The 25,038-nt window shown below is 34.4% G+C and overlaps 1 protein-coding gene across 2 annotated transcripts; it reads right to left on the bottom strand.

Moving 5' to 3' along the window:
• Positions 1–46: 46 nt before the first annotated feature.
• Positions 47–23,767, bottom strand: LOC125646318 (nitric oxide synthase-interacting protein-like). 2 transcript variants are annotated; one of them, XM_048872549.2, is made up of 11 exons: positions 23,642–23,734; positions 22,077–22,180; positions 18,819–18,946; positions 17,196–17,248; positions 16,759–16,870; positions 13,730–13,823; positions 11,092–11,210; positions 9,858–9,974; positions 4,614–4,684; positions 2,304–2,409; positions 47–1,592 (listed from the first exon to the last, which is right to left on the bottom strand). In XM_048872549.2, exons 3-11 carry the CDS (start codon positions 18,939–18,941, stop codon positions 1,521–1,523), a joined length of 867 nt encoding a protein of 288 aa, XP_048728506.1. In that variant the 5' UTR covers positions 18,942–18,946; positions 22,077–22,180; positions 23,642–23,734; the 3' UTR covers positions 47–1,520. The 2 variants fall into 2 exon arrangements, with proteins under 2 accessions (XP_048728506.1, XP_048728507.1); XM_048872550.2 differs by lacking the exon at positions 22,077–22,180 and having other exon boundaries at positions 23,642–23,767.
• Between the last annotated feature and the right edge of the window lie 1,271 nt (positions 23,768–25,038).

Genomic DNA, 25,038 nt, shown 5'->3' with positions numbered 1-25,038 from the left:
TGTAAACAGATAATGCCTTTTTTGTATAAGTAAATAGAAAAAGAAAAAGAGTTCGATAAGAATTTATTTATTTACAAACATTTGACAAAAATTACCCACATCAACATGTCACACTTTGTTTCAAAGGCTTACATGAAATTAATGTAACAAATTCAGCTATATAGATATAGAACATTTAATATCCTTAAATTTTGTCTATGAAATGAAAAATATTTACCACACAGTAATTGTGAAATTTTCACTACAAATTTCTAAACATCCTTTTGTTAAGTGTTTATATTTACTTGCATACAGAACTGAGTTTGCAATTTTTCTCTTCAATACTAATGTTGACATATATGCTGTTGTGATAACATAAAACAATTAAATTAAATGTTAATTCCTTTCAGCAGAACCTCCTATATACTTAATATAACAGACTAAGACACAATATTGTTTCCATCAGAAACAGTATCATAAACCTTTCAAAAATATCATTTTATGCATGTTCATCATAAATTCAAACAATTCAACAAAACTGGCCATCCACACCATTCCTAAGAATTAACCAGAAAACTGACTCAGTCACTGAAAGCCCTGCAGAGAACGTCACATGTCAAATGTTGTAGTAAACATAATGGGAAGGTCTGCTGTAACCTTGACCTTAAGACCAAACTACCTATTGGTGTCTTCCTCTAATGATAAAGCTTTTTGTTGAAAACTGTTCCAGATATTGCTGTAAACTGTTCCAGATATTGCTGTAAACTGTTCCAGATATTGCTGTCACAATGAAAGTGATACCAAATCCACATACAGCCACTTTATTAGGCAGCTTCCTTTGATAAACAACAGTTACTAATTTTCTGTATCATATTAAAGCTGTATGTTGAATACATTTCAAAATATTGTCATAATGATACAATATCAATCTTAAATTGCAGGTCTCCTGTGACCTTGACCTTAGACCACAAAGTATGTATATGTCTTTCTTCTATAATTTCGTTGAACTACCTACATGTACATGTATGTTGGAAATGTGAAAGGTCTATGTTGAAGACTTTTCAACAGTGAACTGATATTTTGACAAAGAAAATACATGTATAGTCAACATACAAAGCTTTGTTGTGACCTTGACCTCATGATCCCACTATCTCTAGGTGTCTTCAACAACATATGTACGATATATTTGATATATCATGTTACAAGGAATGTGATGACAGAAAGTAGAATAATGGACAATGAGATTCCTAGAGTTCCCCCACATTTTCAAGGTGAGGTGGTAATTATAGCTGGCGGTAAATTAAGTAGGTAATTACTAATTACGAAGTTTGTTTGATTGACAAACCCCATGAATTGCCATATACATATGCATGTCTAAAATGCATACAAGGTAATGCAAATTGGTTTGTCCAGAACAACTATATAAAACCTCATTTTGACTCCACAGAATTAATGTAAAGTGAAGAATACAGAAATGGTAGCCTCTCCTTTGTCACATCTTACACTACAGCATAGTCCTCACACTCCAGCTACAAACAGAACTAGGCCATGATTGCAGCTCCGTCCTTCTTGACCTCCAGTTGATGTCCAGATCCAGAAAATCCAGATGCTCCCTGAAAAATAAAGACAAACTAATCACAAAGTTTTATTCATAAGTGATGATTCCTTCTAAAAATTACTTTGATATATGATGCTGTAACCTTTAATAAAAAAAGATATAATACTGTTACTGGGTTTTCACAGGGGGCCTGTCAAAAGCTGACCAAAATCTGCTCTATGTAATTCATTCAATAGTTTTTTTAATAGTCACTAAAGTGATAATTTCAGTTTATCAGTAAAACATAAAGCAATGCATTATTCTTTAAAATAGGAGGGAAAAAAGCATTTCTTGGGAATAAGATCTTGCAGAGCCCATTGTAAAGTATTTTTTAGTTTGTACATGTAATATAAATTGACAGGGGTTTCTTCTAGTAAATTTATAAGTATTAAGATATCACATTAGAACTGGTGAACACATAATTGACAAACTAACAATTTTCATCAAGATGAAATATACATGATATAATTTACATTATATATATGATGAAAACAATCATTTAGTAAATGTAATTAGAACAAGTTACATAATTTTATCTAGATATGTCAGTAAGTTGCCATAACAACTACATTTTGGTAAGTGTGTTGTACTCTGTAGATTGCTTAAGGATTGGAATTAGGCTTGTCATCAATGCCTCTGCTACTCCCTTCAGCCTCTTCAGTCTCTCACATTGATCTCATCAAGTAAACCAAAAAATCAGCTCTAATTTAATTTGTAAAAGCCAAACCTTTAGCTGAATGATGTCAGAGTCCTTCATGAGTTTGTTGTTTATCGGATCAAGCATGTCTTTCTTCAAAAGCTTTTCTACACAGTCAAGAGTTACCACACTCCCCCTACAGATAAATACAAAATACCAGGCTGAAAAATCTAACATGTGTATATAATGATGTTGGTGTTTAAAGTATCATTATGTCTAGAACTTTTTAAAAGAGGCCAACATGCCACAATGCTTGTCTGAGTCACATTGACACTGCTGTTCACTTTATATTTTACCCTTTTTATCCCATGAAGAATTTATGACCTAGCCCTACAATCATATGACTTCACTGAATTTGAATTAACACATCAAAGAGATACATCAATATTACTAACATAGTCTTTCTGCTCTGGAGAAGAATATTTTTGAAAGAATATTTTTTTACTATATTATCTTATAAGTCCCAAAGTCCGCAATTTGAAAGAAAAAAAAACCTGAATCCACACAAATTGGGAATGTTTGCATACTAATATGATTTGTGACTCTTGAAAAGAATTTTTAAAATTTCCTATAATTATATATTCTCATGTAAAATTTTAATCCCTGTCTTAGCCCTACCCTAATCCCATGTGCCATGATTTCATCAAATATGAATCTGCAATACATTGGGATGCTTGCATATCAAAGTGGCTAATCATGGCCAGTAGTTCTTTTGAAGATTTTCAAGATATTTTTAATATAAATTCCTGTGTAAAATTTTTATCCTTATTGTGGTCCCAACCAACCTCCCAGGACCATGGTTCAAACAAACCTGAATCTACACTACCTGAGGACGACTGCATGCTACTCATCACTCTGTTGTTCTGAAGAAGATTTTCAAATTTTGCCCATGTATTAAAAATTCCCATATGAGACTTTAAATACATGTACATATTGTGGTCCAATCCTAGCTCAGGGGCATTGATTTGATCAAACTTGAATTTGCACTATCTAAAGATGCTCACTAATAAATATGACTAATTCTAGTCCTGCTGCTTTTGAAAGAAAAGTTAAAAGGTTTTCTCCAACATCTTCTTATATAAAACTTTCCAATTGGGGCCCCATTCTACCCCAGCTCAAGATTTGAAGAAACTTGAATCTGCAGTAACTTCACTTCCTGGTAATGCCACCGCAGTGGTCTAAATGTTAAAGCGTTCACCACGCATGCAGAAGGCCGGGGTTCGAATCCTGGTCATGACAAACCTAAGTCATTAAAACAGGAAGTGACAGTTCCATCGCAAAAACACTCGGTATCAGGTGTGAATGTCACCGGTCCTGAGAGATGACCTTAAAAACGGGATGTCCCGTGTCACAGTGGGTGTGGCACGCTAAAGAACCCTCACTGCTCAATGGCTGTAAGCGTCGAGCGAAGGCCTAAATTTGAAGCCCTTCACCGGTCTTGGTGATGTCCTTATGTGAGTGAAATTTTTTCGAGAGAGACGTTAAACAAGATACAATCAATCAATCAATCCTGGTAATGCCTGCATTTTTACATAACTAATCAATTCCTGGTTATGCCTGCATGTTTACATAACTAATCACTTCCTGGTTACGCCTGCATGTTTTTATAACTAATAAATATTTTTACAACTTTTTTACCTAATAAGGCTATATATTCAATATAAAACTTTGTTCTCCTATTGTGCCCCCCCCCCCCCCCCCCCCCCCCCTTCCAGTGGACACAGTAGGCATGGTTTGAACAAACTTGAATCTACACTAAGTCTTCCTGAAGATTCTTACATATTAATATGACTAACCATGGCCCTGCGGTTCTTGAGAAGAAGATTATTCTTATACACAATAGTATATCCCCACGTAGCACTTTAATCCCACATTGCAACCACACCCTACCCATGGGGCCATGATTTGCACAAACTTGACTCTTCATTATGTCAGAATACTTCACCATATTTAATAGAGTTTTATCTTGTCCTTGCAAGGGGAGATGACCCTTCATTTGAATAAACTTAAATACCCTTCATCCAAGAATACTCTGTGCAAAGTTTGGTTGAAATTGGTCCAGTGGTTCCAGAGAAGATGAAATTGTGAAAATGCCAACAATGCTGTCAACAGACAAATTTTGATCAGAAAAGCTCACTTGAGCCTGTGGCTCTGGTGAACTAAAAATTAGAATACTCAGTCTCTATCCAATGTACTGTAAATGAAACATTTTTCTTACAATTACTTAGCAGATGATAAGTATAAATTAGTATAGTTTGTCATAAAAAACCAAGAACTTTTCATGATACTGTAGTATATGTTGTTTGGAATCGGCTTCATGAATTTTGTTTAAAGACTTACGATGTTTTTAACACAGCACATGGCACAGAGTTCCCTAGGACATCATTTGTTACTGCGCAAACAAACCTGGCCTGAAAAAATTACAGAATAGAAGGACTAGAGATTGCAAAACAAACACAATGTTCAAGATCATTTTTCTGCAAACTTAAAACCATAGTGAATAAAGTAAAATCTTAGATGAGTAGCTGTCATATTTAGGTCATTTTCTTTTTGATGTACATGCATGGGTTGGACAAAATAAATTTTTTTTTTTTTTTTTTGGATTTTTTTTATTTACAGAGATTTGTAATCTTGGTTTTGTCACCATCATCAATGTGTATAAAGTACAGCAAAGTTGGAGAATTTGGGGGCTTCATCCCCAGTCTGACGTTTCTCACCCAGTTTAAAACAAGAGATTTTAACTCTCTAATGACTGCCTTAAAATGAACTAATTACTCAACAACACAAACACATAACTGTTCATGAGTTTTTTCAATCAAAAGTCACTTATGAGCATTTAAGAGACAAAGTGACTGCCTATATCTCGCCAATAACTGAGATTGGTGGCGAAAAATCTGAAGAAATAGATTTAACTGTACATCATGAAATTAAAACGATCACAATCGGAACTTTATAATGAATCGTAAAATTTGGCAACATGGAAGTAACCAACTGACAGTATTTTGTGAATCTGAGGTAAATGTATGTAAATACAAAGTATATGTACTTTACTGCACATTGCTGAGATCATAATATTTGTGCAACGAACTACACATGGCGAATCAAACACTTCACACTTTTACAGGTAATGCATTCTACATGTAAATAGTTGTAACCTACAGATTCATATGATGGTCCTAGTACAATGTACTTTTATAAACACAATTCATTTAGATCAACAAAAGACTCATTCTACAAAAAATGACTGATCTTTTCTTATTCTGGAAATATTTACAATTCTTCAAGGAATTAGCATGACAACACATTGTATTATGCTGCTTGCTGTTCTCTTTATTAAGATTTACATTCCAGCTGTTTCTCAGTGGCACTGACAACATTAAACCTGATCGATGCTCATTAAGTATTTCCTTTTCTCATTTATCTTAATGCTTATTATGCCCATTAATAATCTCAATTATTCCCTGCACAATTTCTGTTGACACAATATATTAATTTTCAGTACATACTCCTACCACCTCTATGCAATTATAGCATATCAAAATAGATTATGGAAAAGATAAATTCTGGGAACTCAAACATCAAAAGTTTTGATTGCAATGATTGGACTAAAATGTTTAAAGTTTTGATTTGACTGCATGAAACATTAAAAGTTTTGATTTGACTAAAACATAAAATGTTTTAATTGGACCAAAACATTAAAAGTTTTGATTGAAACAATAAAAGTTTTGAATTGGACTAAAATGTTAAACCCCAACGAAGGTACATGTATAATCTTAGTTATCAACATGTTTACATTTATCAGCTGTTTTTCACTTGTTTATCTCTATCACTTGGAAGTTTATTTGTTTACCTGCTAAGTTTGTCACTCTATATTTAGTCATGCTGTAAGCTGGGTCATCCTATGTTGTGTCCCATTTATCAAACTTAAAATTTCCATAATTCTTATGTATGTTACATTGTACGTATATATGCCATTTTCATTCTCATATTTAATTATTCTTTTTTGTTAGAAAATTATCATTAGTACTGGTCTCTCAATTCTCAATTTCTGTATAATTGTGTGTGTGTGTGTGTGTTCGTGTGCGTGCGTGTGTGTGTTTGACCTCATCCTGTTGAATCAGTATCCCCCCCCCCCTCCTTTCCCCCATTTATTTTTGTACACTACACTCTATAAGGAAGCTTACATCTCTTTAAAAGTGTAGTGCACAAAAAGCTTTCACATAAGTTTTGTCTTTTCTGGTCCTGTGGTTCTTGAAAAGAAGATTTTTGAATTACATGTACCTCAACCTATTTTAAGAAATTGATAATTATTTCCCCTTGCAAAGTGAGCTGAAAATGTAAAGTAATAGAACATAATTTCCAAACTAGAACTCCAACAAATTAAATGAGCATTTGTAGACAGAAAGAATGAATAATACTGCATGTACATGTAGTACTTATAGCACATTTTGTAAATCAAGAAAAATAAGAATAGGAGTTCCCTGATACATTGTATAATCTAATACTCTACCACACACATTTATGTCATTGTCGCTAGTCATGATTACCGAGTCTGGTAGCACCTACCCTACCTCAAATAACAGAGACAATAGGTGTGATTTGCAATGATGCATTTATGTATACTTTTTGTAATTTCTTTGGGAAATTTGGAATACTGACTCAAAGCAAAAATTAATTATCACAAAAACTTCTACACATTTGTTAGGGAAAGATACAGAGACAGGGAAATTCATTGTAAGATACAGAGACAGGGAAATTCATTGTAAGATACAGAGACAGGGAAATTCATTGTAAGATACAGAGACAGGGAAATTCATTGAAAGATTCATAGTATGTGTATCCTGCATCAGTCTTCATTTTCATGCATCCATTAAAATTCTCAATCTCAGGGTTGCATATTTTCATCACAGAGTCCCTATATAACCTAAATATTCTACCCAAGAGTGCCATTTTCCTTATCACTGATAAATCAACTCATTATAGAACAAATTTTCTCTATTCACTTGTGAACTATATTGATTGATTTAGGAAATTCCAAAAGAAACAGAATTATTCAATACCTTCTTCGTCATTCGATTTGGAAATACCACAATCAGAATTAGTAAACCCAAAAATGTGTAAACCTAAAAATCAAAAGACTTAGTGTCTATTGCATAATATGAGTCTGCGAAGACTGCATGCAGCTCTCATCAACATAATGGGGAAATTACAATGTACCATAGTGTAGAGCTCCTAGATTTCTATTGTAAGACTTGGGTGTATCCATACTGACAAATACAAATATCTTCTACATAACAACTAGGTACAGGGAAATATATTCGATACCATTTTATTTTGGCCCCTTTCATCCTCGTTGTCAGTGGGTGAATTTTAAGACTGATGAAAGTGAGTGTTTACTCTCTTATCTTTCTTTTAACACAACTTTGTCTGGAATAATTTAAGATGGGGGCAAAATCAGTACCAAATGAAGATCGAAGGGCAGAAAATAACCCTGTATACATCATTGGAGTCTCTGGGAATTCATTATTTCAAATCAAATTTGACCTGAAAATTTAGGTGTGCCCAAATATCTCAAACTTGGGCATCCCCATTTCATCTTTTTTTCAAAATAGCATCTGACTCTCAGACTTGTTAGCTACCATTAATTATGAAATCATAGCAACAACACACAAGTTTATCTGTTTATGTTAAGATGATGAAACACCTATCAAAACATTCAAAAGTACACCTTGTTGGCACCATAACCAATCTCAAGCGTTATGAGGAGTACCACTAAGACTTGTACATCTATATCCAGGTGAGCTATGATAACCTGCGTTTAATAAAAACATTAATACAGGATATCGAAACCATTATTTCATCTCCAATTCCGTCGAGGTTTTAATATTTAGTATGTCAATCGAGATCACATTTTCTGCGTTAACTTGGACAACTTTTCGTGAAATAAGTGCATATTCAATATCATCAGATTCAGTGAGTCTAGGTACTTTGCATTGTTTTTCAAAGTTGTTGGGTGGGGAGCAAACCGAGAGAAAAATTTGTCACATTATAAGTACCCGGTATGTCACATGTCAAGAAAACCTGGGGGGGGGGGGGGGGGGGGGGCAAAAATGGGGTAGGGAGCTACATGTACATGCCTGGAGATCAATTTGATGCATAAATTGGGATTAGTTTTGATACATCAAAAACTTGTATCATTTCATAGCGGTCAGTTGTTGTAATGACCAGAGAAAATCTCGCTAAGTAAATATCTACATACGGCATACAAAATAAACAGTACTGTGAATTTTTATATTATGTATTCGCTACCAAACATCAAAAATTTAATCTGATAAATTTCTTTTTAATACTAGGGTATTTGTTTACGACATTCTGAAAAATAATCTTCAATCAGGCTGATATTTCAATATGTATCAGAAATGAGTCATCTTTAGCATCACTAATTTGTATACATGTACAAGAGTTGCCCAAGTGACACAAATAGGGGGGGGGGGGGGGGACTTCTTTTTCTGAAGAGTTCCAAAATTTTATAGTTCCGAAATCCCATATTACAGAAAAGTAATGCGAACTGGTCAATATTTCATATCCATAAGACCAGAGAGATATTAAAGGAAGAAAAATATTCTGTATTCAATATCAAAAGACTCTGAGACTTTTATTAAAATGTTAAGATGTGGAACTTTAGAAATATTTTAGTGATCTTAGTAAAAAAAAAATTACTTGGTCAACATGGATAACAATCAAAACACAAAATCTCCAAAATGAGTTCACATATTCAAACTTATTCTAACTCTAGATTGATAAAACTAACTCAAATTTTGTTCAAATAATCCAATTAAAGACGGATCTCAAGTTGTTAAGAAACCAAACATTTGGCTATTTACTGCATTATCAAAGGGGATAACTCCAGAAAGGCAAAAATTCTAATTCGCTCTGTGTTAAGTTTTAATAGTAGTACCTAATAATATCTCCAACTTTCAAATAATTTGTTCAAAGCTTGCATCACTTATAATCATCTATCGAATAAAATATTTACAAAGTAATTATCTTCTAAAAACCACAACAGCAAAAGTGATTCTCACATGCATTGATCACACAATTTTAAGTTTCTTTTTTAAACCAGAAACTTTTTGATCCCGATTGTATTAGGTATCCATTGACATCATGATTTATTTGTCACACTATCAACATAATTATATATTTACATATGTATTTGAATACAGACACTGTCACAATTATTTATAACCAATTTACCGTCCAACCCGATGGGAAGTGCCTTTAATTGTGTTACTTTTCTGTGATATTTTCGTGAGTGTCCATTGATTAACCAGTTAGTGTGGAATGGTTTTAGGACTGAAATTACCCAAAGAATTACATTCCAACAAATCAGTATATTTTGGCTATACCCCTGAACATTGGCCCCCATGAATTATGTTGCAGCTTTTCACACACCCTCAATATATAAATGAAATATTATATTTGGAGCACTCATGTACTACAAATAATTATTTCTACTAAACTAATTTATCATCCTCTGACATTCAAAACTGACTAACTCACTTACAGGAAGAAAGAAATATTTACCTGTTTTGCAATTAAAGCTGTTTTGTCATCACGGTCTTTGATGGGAGTAAAATGAACTGGAAACAGGTCTTTTAGTTTGATTGGTTTTCCACTCATGGGACATCGGACTTTTTCATCCTAAAATTCAGAAATCAATATTACAAGAGGCCCACTTGGAACAGTCACCTGACTAACACACAATGACTCTAGGTTTCTACTCTTTATCCATTACAAAGTTATGAGCTAGATAAAATATCATTAACATTTTTACCTTGTCATTGATCAACTGACCTGAATCCAAGGTCACATCACACTTTATGGTCATAAGCAACTTTTGTACAATGAATTTCTAATGTTTCTTTATCACTAAGTTGTGTCCAAAGGATCTATGTCCAATGTTTTCATAGTGACCTTGACCTTGGTGAAATAATCTACACCGTAGGTTCAAATCCATCTTGTGTCACACAGTCTTAAGGAATATTTGTGCCATTTATATGCTTTTGACATACCTCCACTTCAGCATTATGACTCAAATAGCATATCAGTATATGGTAAATATAGCCCCACCTTATGACCTTTGCCCTTGACCTAGGGCCCATGAATTTCAAAACATTACTAAAACCCTCCAGTCTCTTTGTACCTTTGTAGCCATTTTTGTGATAAATGTTAGAAAATACAGAAGATTAAACTTTAAATATTTTCACTAGCAATTTTTGTAACTCTATGTCTTCATGCTTATCATTAGAATGTTCTGGGTCTGGTTTTTCAATGTACATGTAGCAAAGAAAAATCTTGAATAAATAATGCATTTTCACTAAAACCAATGAAGCCATCCCTTGGGGGCCTGAATGCCTGGCAAAGAATTTTACAGGCAGACATTTACAAGTAGATACATGTACTCCCATTTAAAGAATGTTTTAAAGATTGCACAAATTTCTTGAAATTTTGCCCCTCCCCCTCCCAATATTTGTCCTGCTAACCCCACAAATGCTATAAATTGAATTCAGAAAATTACCTAGGAGTATCTTATAAATTTTTCAAAGTAATAGATGTATAATAAAAAAAAAAAAAAAATAAAAAAAAAAAAAATAAAACCCACTTCTTGTGAAATTCTAAAATGATTCAGGTTCAAACTCTGGACATATTTTGCAAAGGATTTCTGACATTTGCAAGTTACAAAATGTCCGCACAGTAGAGAGGTGCTGCACTTGCTCAGTATCTGTTTTAGTGCTGCTCCAATTTTTAAACTACTCACAGGTCTGTCCATTTTCGTGGCATTTGCTGCTGGGGTCATGGACGGGATCCAAAAGCTTGGAAGATCTTTGTTTTTACCCTCTTGCATATTGCTAATACTTGAAGTAGATGGCCCATCTCCTGTAGAATGAAATATCAGTTAGGCCAATTAAAATTAATTGATAATTATCATCCCTGCCCGCTCCTCAAAAAAGGGCCTGTCCCGATTTTTTTTATTTTCGCAAAAATTACAATTTCAAACAAACTACATGAGTGAATGATTTCAGTCACAGAATATTGGTTTTATATCTTCTACCAAGGATTCTTTGACTGTTAACTTGATTAACACTTTGTGTGATGCCTTTTGTCATTATTTTTTTTCTCGGAAAATAAAAATAAAAAAATAAAATCCTTCCACCCTTCCCATATTTTTTGTGACCCCAGATGATAATCTACTAATTTAGTCAAATTGGCCTTAGATAAATCTACTTTTCATGTACCAGTACGTACGTGTGATAATAAAATTAACATGCACTGGAAAAGTTTGCACTATTACAAAACCTACTATACAAATGTATTTAGTTATTTCTTATTATTTCCCTAATTTTGGTTATGATTTTTCATATCATTATATATTCCAACTGTTTCTTGTTCACAGAATTCATTGTTACATGGTTTAAATGGACTGGTTCACGGTTTTTAAATTTTTTTTTTTAATTTTTGGTGTTAAACATTAAAAATATAACTCATTTAATGTAAACAGACAAAATTCTGACCTTCTGAATTCAAGGATGAGAGCAATAATTGAGCCTTAACTCTGCATTATATAAACAAAGATGAGAGTCTTTTTATCTTTACAAACAATCCAGCGGGATGACACTGTTAATTTTGTGATTTAAAGGATCCTAATTTTACACAGTCACAAATCTAACTTAGATTACACATTTTACCTAAAGAATGTTTGAAATGTGATAAATATAATAAACTTGGATCGATATCCATTTCTTTTGAAAAATTCATAAAAAACATAATGCAATCTTTGTTTACAAAACAAATAATAAACTCTCTAAAATGAGCTGCTGTGATAATTTATAAAAAAAAATTTGTGAAACCTTTTACACACATTAGACAGTAGATTTCGGTCGTTAAAAGTGAAGGGAAAAAAATGGAAGGAAATAGTGAATCAGTCGCTTTAAGTGTTTCAGTGATGTTCAGGCATCAAGATGTTGCTTTTTCTTTCACTTTCAAGCTTGGTAATATCACTGAGAACGATTTACTGGAAGTTTTACAAAAAAGAAATAACAAATTGCTGTAAATATTGTTATAAGATTAGATTAAAAGAAATACTGAATTCTTGCATGTTTCTTATTAATTACAGAATTGAAAAATACATAGCAGTTTACATGATAAAACAGTTACTGTATAGCTTCTGGGGGTACCAGTCAAATGTTGTCCCTTGGTAGGGGAGAAAGGACTAGAAAACTTGCTCTCAGCTCTCTGTCTACCTCTGCACAACAGTTTGACTGTTCCACGAGAAGTCATACAAAAGCATATACTGTTTTGACTTCCTCATCATCAGTTTCCACAAACAAATGTAAATTATATCCCAGAAGTAGAATGAAGTATGTCATAAAAAAATCACAACACAATGCTACTTAGGTATCTTGAATTCAGAAAGACATGTATGTATCTGAAAGACAACTCTTACTCTATATGTACACATTGTATGTACAACAGTATTTGAGGATAAATAATACAACCTTTGGATAGCCTTAAATAAAATGCATCTGTTTCCCACTTTCTTGATGTTTCATATATGTTAACAACATGTTATTCAAAATTCACATCTATTACAAAAAATATCACTCACTAACTCAATGGAAATATCATTCACAAGATTTTCTCTATCATAACTCAATGAAAATATCACTCACTAGATTTTCTGTATCCTAACCCAATGCATTGCTTTCATCTCTATACATGTTTTGAGTAAGGAAAATTCCCTCCCAACTCTCAAACTGAGCTTACCACTTTAAATACCTATTACATTGTAGCTGATTCCCACATGCTGAGTAGTTTTCATTAAAGCCTGTATCGTTGAAAGAAATGCTTCAATGGCCATATTTTGTGTCTTTTTGTTGTTGTTGTTTTGTTTTGTGTTGTTGTAGTATTGTAATATCTCAAGTAAATCAACAAATGAAATTTAAAGAATGCTTCGATGTGGCCATTAAACAATTTTGTACTTTGTTATAATTATTAACTGCCTTCAAAATTCAAAGAGAAAATGTTTTAAGTACAATATAAGTCTCATACAGTTCTGTATGGAAAAAAATACCAGATGGTTTTCATTCATTACAGGTCTAAAACTGTCTGATTTATTTGCATACACAACTGTATTTGGCATATATCATATGGATGTCCAGTATTTCTGTGTCTCTTGTTGCTCGAGGATCAAAATTTTGAATTTGTGTGTATGTCTATAGATATACATAAAAAATTCCATAAATTCCATATCAACTCCCCATCAGACTAATCATCAATATAGATACTGCTTCCTGTGTTTCTCCAAATGTAAAACAACCACATTCAAGGAATGGTATCTTATCTGTAAAATATTTGATATGTTTCCTTGGAACATAAAATATATACAATCCACTCACCCATCTGTTTAGCAACTGGAGCTTGAGAATTTGCCTTCATGAATTCATTTTTCTTTGCCTCGTTTTCAGCTTTAGCCAACTCCGCAAGTTCTTCCTGTAAGACAGAATTTTAAAAAAAATGTAGCCATTAACAGTCAGATGAATCTCCGATTAGATATTAATTAGTATACAGCCGACAATCGATTATGAAAAATAGAATCAATAATCGGAATTGAAGAGCCTAAAACGATTGACAATCGATTGTCGGCGACAATCGTTTCATCACTACTCTCCATAAATCGATAAGTGGTCAGTTATTTGTCATTTCATTTCACTTCTACAGGTAAAGGTACTTACAATTATTATATACTTTCAATTTCATCTCTTCTTTTTTCTTTAAAAGTTTGCGGGCATATATCACATGATATATGCCCGGAAACATTCCGGCTCGCAAACATTACGTCACAATCAATACACAAGTAAATTACTATGCCGTTAATTTTAAATTTTTTCATGTTTTTCATCTTTACTCAGTTAAACCAATAAAGAAATTGTTAAAAATAAAATTATTGTTAGTTTCTAAATGAAATTGAAAGTATATAATAAAAAGGTTATAGACTTCGTATGGGAAAATATGACGACCTCGTTTTTAGTCGCGGACGGACCGAGCTTACGCACCAAAAAACTCGGTCTTCATATTTTCCCATACAAAGTCTATAACCTATAAATATAGCATGATCGTTTAGGGTGTGTTAATTAGTCTTGTTCTAAGATGTTTGATAAATAATCATTATAAAAAATACATACATTAGAATATGTATAACAAGAAGCCCATGGACCTAGAATCACTCTTCTGGTACATTGTAGAACAGGCAAAAGTTCTCACTAACCAAGATTCATCAGTTAACAAAGTTTGATGATGTTAAGTCAAATAGTACCTGAAAATTTAAATGTAACTGTCCAAAAGTAGGTCACGGTGACCTACTTTTGGTTGACACACTGAAGACTCAAGATGCATCAACTGACAAGTCAACTGGTATTTAAATATAGCCATCAAATTCCAAAATAAGGCCACAGTGACCTATTTTTTGGTCGACACACTCCAAAGACTCAAGATGCATCAACTGACAACGTTTGATAATTGAAGTCAAATAGTATCTGAAATATTCAGATATCAACGTCAAATTCCAAAAGTAGGTCACAATGACCTACTTTTTGATCGACAGACTCTGAAGACTCAAGACTCATCAACCTACAAAGTTTGATGATTGTAAGTCAAATAGTATCTGAAATATTCAAATATAGCCGTCAAATTCCAAAAGTGGGTCATGGTGACCTACTTTTTGGTCAACAAACTATGAAGACTAAAGATGCATCAATTGACAAAGTTTGATGATCCTAGCTTTCATAGTGTCCAAAATATGCATCTAAAATTGAAAATGAGAAATTTGAATGTCTGCAAAATTCGAAAAGTAGGTCACTGTGACCTACTTTTTTTATACATATGTTTCGAGGCCTCTAGACACATCAACTTACAAGGTTTGATGATTCTAAACCTCTCACTATCTGAAATAACAACCTAAAATGTATTCATTAATGATTAGCCATAAAATTCAGAAAATAGGTCATGGTGAGATACTTTTTACATGACACACTTCAAGGTCCCATGATCCATCAACTGACAACTTTTGATGATCATAGGCTCAAAAGTGTCCAAGATATGCATCAAAATCCATTTAATAATAACCTGCGAAATTCAAAAAGTAGTTCACCATGACCTACTTTTGAGACAACATGATATTAGGACATAAGATGCATCAACTGACAAAATTTGATGATCCTAGTCCTTATACTAAGCAAAATATCAAAGTTTTAACAAAACAAAATTTAAGGTCAACTTTGAAGTGACCTTGAGACCACACCCTTTGCCCCAGGGTGATGCCTTGAACAATTTTTCATTTACAACCTATCCTCATCCTTATGCATAAGTTTGGTGATAATTTGCCCAGTGGTTCTTCAGAAGATTTTTTAGCAACCACTATTTTGTTTGCATTTTCCTAATTATCTCCCCTTGTTAAAGGGTCACAACCCTAGTTTTAGTACAAATAAAAGCCCTTGGGCCAAGGATACCCTGTGACAAATTTGACAAAAATTGGCCAAGGGGTTCTTAAGATATAGCCCTTTTTCCAAAAAGTTGACGCACACCGCACGCAAGACATATGGTTATATGATTAGCTCTTTGAGCCTTCGGCTCAGAAGAGCTAACAATATTCTACAATTGTGTACTAAAATGAAAAATAGTTGGCACAGCATTTTGTTTCAGATAACTTTTCAAACACTTATTTTATTTTTTTTAAAACTATTTTGGGAGTTTACATAATGAAATTTAAAATTACAAGAAAAAGTGTATTTCATAATTGAACACATTATCCATCTAAACCAAACTCTGATGCTGTCTAGGTGTAAAATATTGACAGAATAATTTGACTTGTCTCTACTGACACTGCTCATTCTAAAACTGACTTATATTTTTGCATGTGACAAGCAGATATGACCTTTTACTTAGCAATCAAAATAATAATGTGAGGGAGCTTTACATAAAGACATAAGGACCTCTTTGGGACTTTGGGAAAAATCTTGTATATGTATCAATCTTATATAAGCTTGGACCATCCTTCGATAGTTAATACCATATGTATGCCTTGTCACTTACATGAATTGCGTAGCGCTGGAATTATGCGACAGGATTCAATCCTTTTAGTTGTATATTCATGATATTCTGTGATATTTTGTACCAAAATGAATTGAAATATAGTCAATACAGTATGTCTTTAATGTCTTGTACTGATCTTTTCACATAGAACATTAATCATAACATACTGTATAAAAATAGCTGTATTTCTGCCACACTACCCACATTGTATAAACTTGTGATGAGAGAGGTGCACTTTTTTCAATCCTACTGACATCATCATTATCATATCTTGTAATTTACCATGCAAACCCTGACACATTACAGTGTGTACACCCTTGTGTAATTTTGACGGTACCTTTTCTCTGTTCTTCTGTTTTTCATATTCTTTCTGTTTACGAGCAATTTCCTTTTTCTGCTTCAGAATATATTCTAGAATAGCTTCTTTGTCATAGAGATAGCCTTCTTGTCTGCAATCCGTGAAAAAGAAGTCTGGTAAATGTCTTACACAACATACAGGTACTTGTATGAATAATGATTCATTTGCTACATAATAATGTTCATAGCATTCCTTGTCTGGGTTTTTTCTTCATGCAATAATTAGAATACTAAATATGTAAAAAGGACATTTTTTCTGTGTCTACTATGAAGCTATTATAGATTTTGAAGAAATATTTTCAAAGAATAGTATACCGATACTAGTAATTTTGATACTTACACCCATATACATATTTTTAAATACGGAATCTCCCCCCCCCCCCCCCCCCCCCCCCCCCCCCCCCCCCAAGTACTTACGTTACAACTGGGTTTCGGCAAGGTTGTAGTGTAAGATTGCAACAGTCAAAATCCTGCCAATGTTCAAACACAAATTAAGACAGCATTATATCATACACCATATGATATTAATTTTCATCAGTAATTTGACAGAAAATAACATTTTCATTGTTCAGACTGGTAAAATTATCAAAATGTCCCACATGCAAGAATCAGGTGTTTTAAAAAAAATGAGCCCTTATTTTTTAGAAAGGAAGGGGGATAAGACCACTTCTAAACTCCATTTGGAAATCATAATCTTATGAAAAGTACAATTAGCAAGAGGTTCATGGGCCACATTGCTCACCTGAGTCACCTTGGCCTATATTTAAAGGGGTTCCCTATATAGATTTGCATGTAAACTTTCATACCTATTGTGGCCCCAACCTACCCCCAGGGGCCATAATTTTGACAAACTTGAACCTGCACTATGTCAGGAAGCTTTCAAGCAAATGTAAACTTTTCTGGTCCTGGACCAGTGGTTCTCCAGAAGAAGATTTTTAAAAGATTTTCCCTAGTATATATTTGTACCTAAAATTTTGATCCCCTATTGTGGCCCTAACCTGCCCCCGGAGGCCAGGATTTTAACAAACCTGAATCTGCACTATGTCAGAATGCTTTCAAGTAAGTTTCAGCTCTTCTGGCTCTGTGGTTCTTGGGAAGATTTTTAAAGATTTTCTCTATATATTAGAATGTAAAATTTTGATCCCCTATTGTGGCCTCAACCTACCCCCGGGGGCTATGATTTCAACAAACTTGAATCTGCACTATGTCGGAATGCTTTCAAGTAAGTTTCAGCTCTTCTGGCTCAGTGGTTCTTGAGAAGATTTTCTCTGTATATTAGCATGTAAAACTTTCATTCCCTATTGTGGCCCCAACCGACCCCCGGGGGGCGATGATTTTAACAAACTTGAATCTGCACTAGTATGTCAGAAAGCTTTCTTGTAAATCTCAGCTTTTCTGGCTCAGTGGTTTTTGAGAAGAAGATTTTTAAAGATTTTCTCTATATATTTGTATGTAAAACTTTGATCCCCTATTGTGGCCCCATCCTACCCCCAGGGGCCATGATTTTAACAACCTTGAATCTGCACTATGTCAGAAAGCTTTTATGTACATTTGTACTTTCCTAGCCCAGTGGTTCTTCACAAGAAGATTTTTAAAGATTTTCCTTATATATTCGCAATTAAATTTTATCCCCTATTGTGGTCCCAACCTACTCCTGGGAGTCATGGTTTTAACAAACTTAAATTTGCCTTATGTCAGAATGCTTTCATGTAAATTTCAGCTCTTCTGGCCTAGTGGTTCTTGAGAAGATTCTTAAATGACCCCATCCTATTTTTGTATTTTTGTGATTATCTCCCTTTGAAGGGGACATGGTCCAACTTGAAAGCCCTTCACCCAAGGATACTTTTTGCCAAGTTTGGTTGAAAATGGCTCAGCGGTTCTGGAGAAGAAGTAAAAAATGTGAAGTGTACAGACGGATGATGGACAATGGGTGACCAGAAAAGCTCGCTTGAGCTTTCAGCTCAGGTGAGCTAATAAAAAAACTACTCTGTTTTAATAATAAAACTGTTTGAAAGACATTATACATCCCTGTGAACACACCTTAATGGAGTCTTTACCGAGTCTGGACTTCTTTGAACCATAGCCTGACTGACTTGTGTCCTTCTGTCGTTCGTGGTACGAGTATACTGTTCCCGCCGTACAATTCCTGGAGTGACGCGTCATGGTATCTTTAGCAAAAAGAGATCAATTAAAAATATCACATTTACATTTTTATCTCATTATTACGAATGCAAAATTAAATGAGTTCAACTGCTCTTCAACATTATAGATGATCTATGCATAGATGCTATTCATGAACCTATCAATTGAACTTTGCATTTTCTATACCTCTCACAGGGAAGAAAACTCTCTTTCAACAAAGAAAGTGTACATGTATATATGCAAGAATATATGGAAAACTATGAATAGAATTACTATAACTATGGAACTGAAGTTTGTTGACAATATCATGACAAGAGTTTGGTGTAGCATTTGTAGATCGTGTTGCAATGATAAATTAAATTTTACTAAACATAGATAATCAATGCAGTCTTCACGAAAAACTTTGTAAAGCACAGGCCCTTCGGGCCTCACAGTATAATAATTGTGCAAGCCCGAACACTATTTTGCAGGCCCAAAATGTTTTTTTTCTAATTTGACCTTTTGTTATTTGCTGATTCTACTCTATAGACACATGCACAGTTATTCTACTGTAGGAAAATACAGGTCAAGATGATCATAGTTAGAGAACAACTGACATTAAAAGGATTATTATTCTACTGTAGGAAAATACAGGTCAAGATGATCATAGTTAGAGAACAACTGACATTAAAAGGATTATCTTATTTTTCAACATATTAATCCAGTATATGCAAAAGTTTTTGGACCACACAGGACATTCGGTCCAGTGTAATCAATGAACACACCGGACCGAACCAAATTTTGTCAGACCGAAAAACCTAATGTAAAAAAGTGAAACACGTGAAAATGCAAAACCAAGGGAATCTTATTTATTATACTAGTAATACTATACCAGGAATCCCTCCTGTATAATACTTTAGACAGTCCATGCGGTTTTAATCAATTCATTTACGTATTTGGATGTGTGCTATTTTTTTTACTTATAACAAACTCCGCATGAAGATAGTAAAGCTCAAAACCGGACATTGAGACATCGGACATTCCGGTCCGGTGTAAAAAATGATGCATCGGACCTGAGACACTGCACATCAGTCAGGTCCGACGGTCCGATGTCTTTCGCATAGACTGATTAATCTCGCAGATACATCAGCAGCTCATGTTCAACTCTGTTTTGTATACACCACGTACAAAACATTTTGTTTTCTCCAGAATCACTTAAATGTTAGCCAAGGCCTACCCTCGCAGTGTTCGAAATTGGTTTAAAACTTGGTATAGACCACAGGTCTATGCCAAAATAAGATGACTTAGACCTCATCGAATTGGCATAGACCACAACATTGAAAAAATAATAACACAAATTTAAAATATTTTCATTTACTTCTAATATACTTAGAAAGTGTATTTTCTTTCCATTTCTGTAATATCATCCTTTCCTCATAATGTTTATCAGACGTCGACTGACCATGCAAGGCCCTCTTGGATAACTTTATTGCTTTAAATCTAGAAAATTGGCATAGACAATTTGGTCTATCTCAATTACAGTTGGCATAGACCAGTGCCATTTGACATAGACTCGGTCTATGGTTAACTTCGAACACCGCCCTCGGTCCAATGGGGCATGAATTTTCATTTTTTTCTCCTCGTACGACAGTTTTTTGGGGGGTTTTTTTATCGGATGGTTGTGATTATGAAATACGCTTGGGTGGTTTTGAATTTCCCGGACGAGCCCCCTCCCTATACTTCAGAAAAGGCAGCATGGTTGATAATTTTTCTATGCGAAATTTGACTACTAAGTCATGACATTTAGTCTGAGTCAATCTCACGCTTTATTTGTAATATATACAGAACATATCAGAAAACATTTACAGGCCCACCGGACTCCAGGGTTTAATATTTTAAGAAGTCCGATCCCGATTTTACTGGCCTCGGGCCACTGGTTACAGTCTATGCGAAAGTTTTTTGGACCACACAGGACATTCGGTCTTGTGTAATCAATGAACACACCGGACCGAACCAAATTTTGTCAGACCGAAAAACCTAATGTAAAAAAGTGAAACACGTGAAAATGCAAAACCAAGGGAATCTTATTTATTATACTAGTAATACTATACCAGGGATCCCTCCCGTATAATACTAACTTTAGACAGTCCATGCGGTTTTAATCACATTCATTTACGTATTTGGATTTGTGTGCTATTTTTTACTTATAACAAACATTTAAATGACTCCGCATCAAAATAGTAAAGCTCAAAACTGGACACTGAGACATCGGACATTCCGGTCCGGTGTAAAAAATGATGCGTCGGACCTGAGGCACTGCACATCGGTCAGGTCCGACGTCTTTCGCATAGACTGTGGTTAACGTCGAAGACTGGTCAATGTAAAATTTCCAGTATCCATTAAGTTAAACCAAGATTTCATATGAATTTCTGGTAACCCTAGTTCTGCATACCAGTACTTTTCATTTTTGCCTCTCTGATCTCCTTCGCTATACATTTTTATCTGTCAGGTCGATGACAAATGGGGATATGCATATAGGGATTTAGTATTCTCTTAAGGTATTCCATGTATAATGAAAGGATAATGAACAATTTTGAAGGATTTAGATCAACATAAAACTTTATTGCTAAACAGTGATGAAAGTGAAGCAGATGAAATTCACATGACTGGTAAATGAATAGAAGCTGACCTTTTTGCACTTAAGACTTTTTGGAAGAGTTGTCTGCCCTTTGTAAAAATAAGAAAAATCTGATTTTCTAAAAACGTGTGTGGTCAATGATTTGTGTGGTCAATTTTATTTCATGTTTTCATAAAAAGAAAGTGTATGTAACTTCCTACCAAGAGATTAGTATGAAAATATAATTTGTTTTTAGAATATTGTAATAAAACATGCTTTTCCCATATACTTCAATGTTAAATTCTAGGTGAAATAAATCAAGCAGTAAACAAAATTTTGAAAATTCCTATGGTGGATTATTTTTATTTGATGAACCCTTCAAATTGATACCATGATTTCAAATATTCCACCATCCATTTATTAGAGGGCAAAGCCCTCTCACTGCCCAAACCCTAACCCGGCCCAAAGGGCCGTGAGAGCAGAGCTCTCCCTATAGGTAACACGTATATATACATGTTTAAAAGGAAAATATAGAAAACTAGTGAAAAATTAAACCATACCTATGGAACTTGAAAATTTTGGTACCAATGGCGTCGATTCGAATACTATCGCGTGGACATGTATTTCTCCATTTTGAATCTCGTGTACCCATGTTCACGTCATTCTGAGATGTTACATAAAATCCATAAAAGCATGTAAATCTTATTTTCTTAGTTAATCATATATAATCACTACCTGATTAACGCGAATTGTACAACGTTTCCTCTGTTTGTGTATTTGCTAAACACTGACGCTGATATGACGTCACAATGCACTGTTTGCATCAGTTGCATAGCGTTTCCCGCGTTCAATGAATAGGCAGATCAAAAATGTCCAACGTTAGAATACTTTGATTGAGCTGTCCTCACATGTTAGGTGCTAATATTTCGGGATATTTTTTGTCCTGTTATGGATCTAGATACTAATGCCAATATTTTTCGCTTCACCCTCAAACACGGTCACGCCGCAAGACATATTAGATATGAAATATGGTCATTCAATCTAATTAAAATTAGATCTTTGATCCGCTCATGCAATCGCTGAGCGGATCAAAGATCTAATTTTAATTAGATTGTATGGTCATTATACATTGAATACCTTAAAAGAAGTAGACATACGTAGCGTACACCAATGTAGATCTGTAGATTTAGGCTAGTCTGCCTGCAGAGTTGTCGAAAACTGTCGGTCCTGTCGGCAAGGCCGGTAAAAAATTCCCTGGACCGATAACTTGCTCTAAAATGTCGGTCCAAATGACCGTTTGAAAATATCAGCTGTGGTCCGATTATTTTAGAGCTCGGGTTCGGGATGCACAAGTGAAAGTCACTCAAACAACATGGCCACACGGCCGATCAAATTTGTGAAAGGTTCTCTACCCAGGAAGAAAAAGCTCAGTGGTAGAGCGCTCGTTTCATAACTGGAAGGTTGTGAGTTCGAGTTCTGCTCGTGCCATGGCCATGTCAGATCTAAGATGTAAAGATATGCTCGCCAAACGTTCGGCATTTAGCAGCGAGAGTCACAGGTCTTTCGGATATGACCTCCAATGTCACGGCAGGTTTTAACACGTTAAAGAACCCTCACTACTACGGTCTTGGAGTCAGAGTACAAAGCATAGGTCTAAATTTGTGGTATTTCACCCACAGCTGTCTCAATATGAGGGGAAATTCCTGACGTGATGTAAAACAAACAACTTCGTAAAAAAAGAAAAAAATGTTGAACCTGGACCACTTAAAAAATTACGAAGTCTTCCGTGGTGTTACTGACTTCCAAGTTGACTGGAAAACTGACCGTATTTGGCTAGATATGAGTGGAAGATGCATTTCTGTTAAAACAATAAAAGGCATTTTGGTGCAGTTCTTTTTCTTTCTTTCTGTGCAATACAAGGTACATGTATCTGGTCTGAAAAAACTTTGTACGGTCTGACAGAACCTTTAGCTCTACCAGACCGAATGTCTGACAGTGATTTAAAAATTTCGACAACTCTGTGCCTGTATATTTCTCTAAAGAGTGTACGGTTTTTTATTGTATCTAATCCATCCTGCTTAACGTAAAACATATTATCAAAATTCTAAATTTGATTTAAACTTACTTTTACAGATATTAGGTTTGCTCAAGTTATTTTTGAGTCTCTCGAACTGTGTCCACAGCTCAGTCCTGAAAACAAATTGTTATAAATCGTAAAATCAAACCGGATGATGAACGTAACACCTAAACCTCGATTAACATGAACCAACCATAGGAATCCGGAATGATACGTGTACATCCATAGGCTTCTTATTTTGATTTCGAAGTGATGAATGATAAGTCAAAATATGTCTACCCCTTTATGCTATGTTGATTTTAAAGTATTCTTCATTTACGAAATCAAATGAAGAGTGTCTATGCTCTTTTTTGTATGTACAGTACCTGGTCATTTAAGTGAGTCATCGTTTCATTTTTGGGAGTTGATTTTATCAACTCCTCTATGCAGTCACTCAGCTCAAGGTGCAGTGGTGTGGACCTTAGCACTTCTTTACAAACAGATGTAATTTGAAGCGCTAGCACCAAATAGGTCGTAAAAACTGTTTACGTATTACACGTTTAAATGCATAATTTCTGTAAAATTGTCTTTTCTACCGTCGGTCAATTGAGTATGTAGGCCCTAAATTGAGAAACAACCAAAACATCACTAGAAATACAATCTAGTGTCAACAGCGATAATTCACACAATCAAAAACTCCTACACGCAGACAGAAAATCACCGATCATAGTACAGTGCAGGTCAAAAACACAGGGCCTCGCGGACTGCAAGTTCATGCTTTAGCGCATCTTCGCTAGTCAAGGGTGACGTTTCTCTATAGAAACACCGTGGATCGTCACCCTTGGCTATAGCGAAGATGGCTTTAGCGTGGACATAGAAAAGTCGGTGTCTTTGAAGTCGCGGTTTTCTGCGTATTCTATAACAGCTGCGAGGACTTTTCAAATTCAAGGACACATATAAATGTACACACGTGTGTCAACACACGTGTCCACAATCAGAGAAATCAATCAATCGGCGATGATATTAGTGTTAAAAATACAAATTGAAGCAAACCAAAAATATCGTGCATCACTACATTCAATGTTGGAGTGGCTGTATTCATTTTCCATCTTAGTGATAAAACCAGGAAATGTGTTTATGAGCTCGACAGTAAATTCATTTTGATTATTTTAGGGTGCAAGCAACCAGTTATGCAGTTCAAACTTTTCCAAACTTTCAGTTGTAAATCAAATCAAATATTGAGAGATAGAAACCCAGATATTTTGTTGTGTATTTTCAAGAAAATTTGTCATGAAAAGTTTGAAAATCAAACTACACGCAATAGAATTTCAGGTTTCTTTGGGTTTTTTTAAATACACATTTCCCCGTGGTCGGCAAAAAAATGCACTTCAAGATAATATTCCACACCTTAAAATTCCCAACACTGATTTAGAATATTTCACAAAATTATATGTAAATTCTCTATG

This window comes from Ostrea edulis, chromosome 6 (assembly GCF_947568905.1).
Source record: "Ostrea edulis chromosome 6, xbOstEdul1.1, whole genome shotgun sequence".
Classification (NCBI taxonomy): Eukaryota; Metazoa; Mollusca; class Bivalvia; order Ostreida; family Ostreidae; genus Ostrea; species Ostrea edulis.
This window is presented reverse-complemented; position numbering and strand designations above follow the sequence as displayed.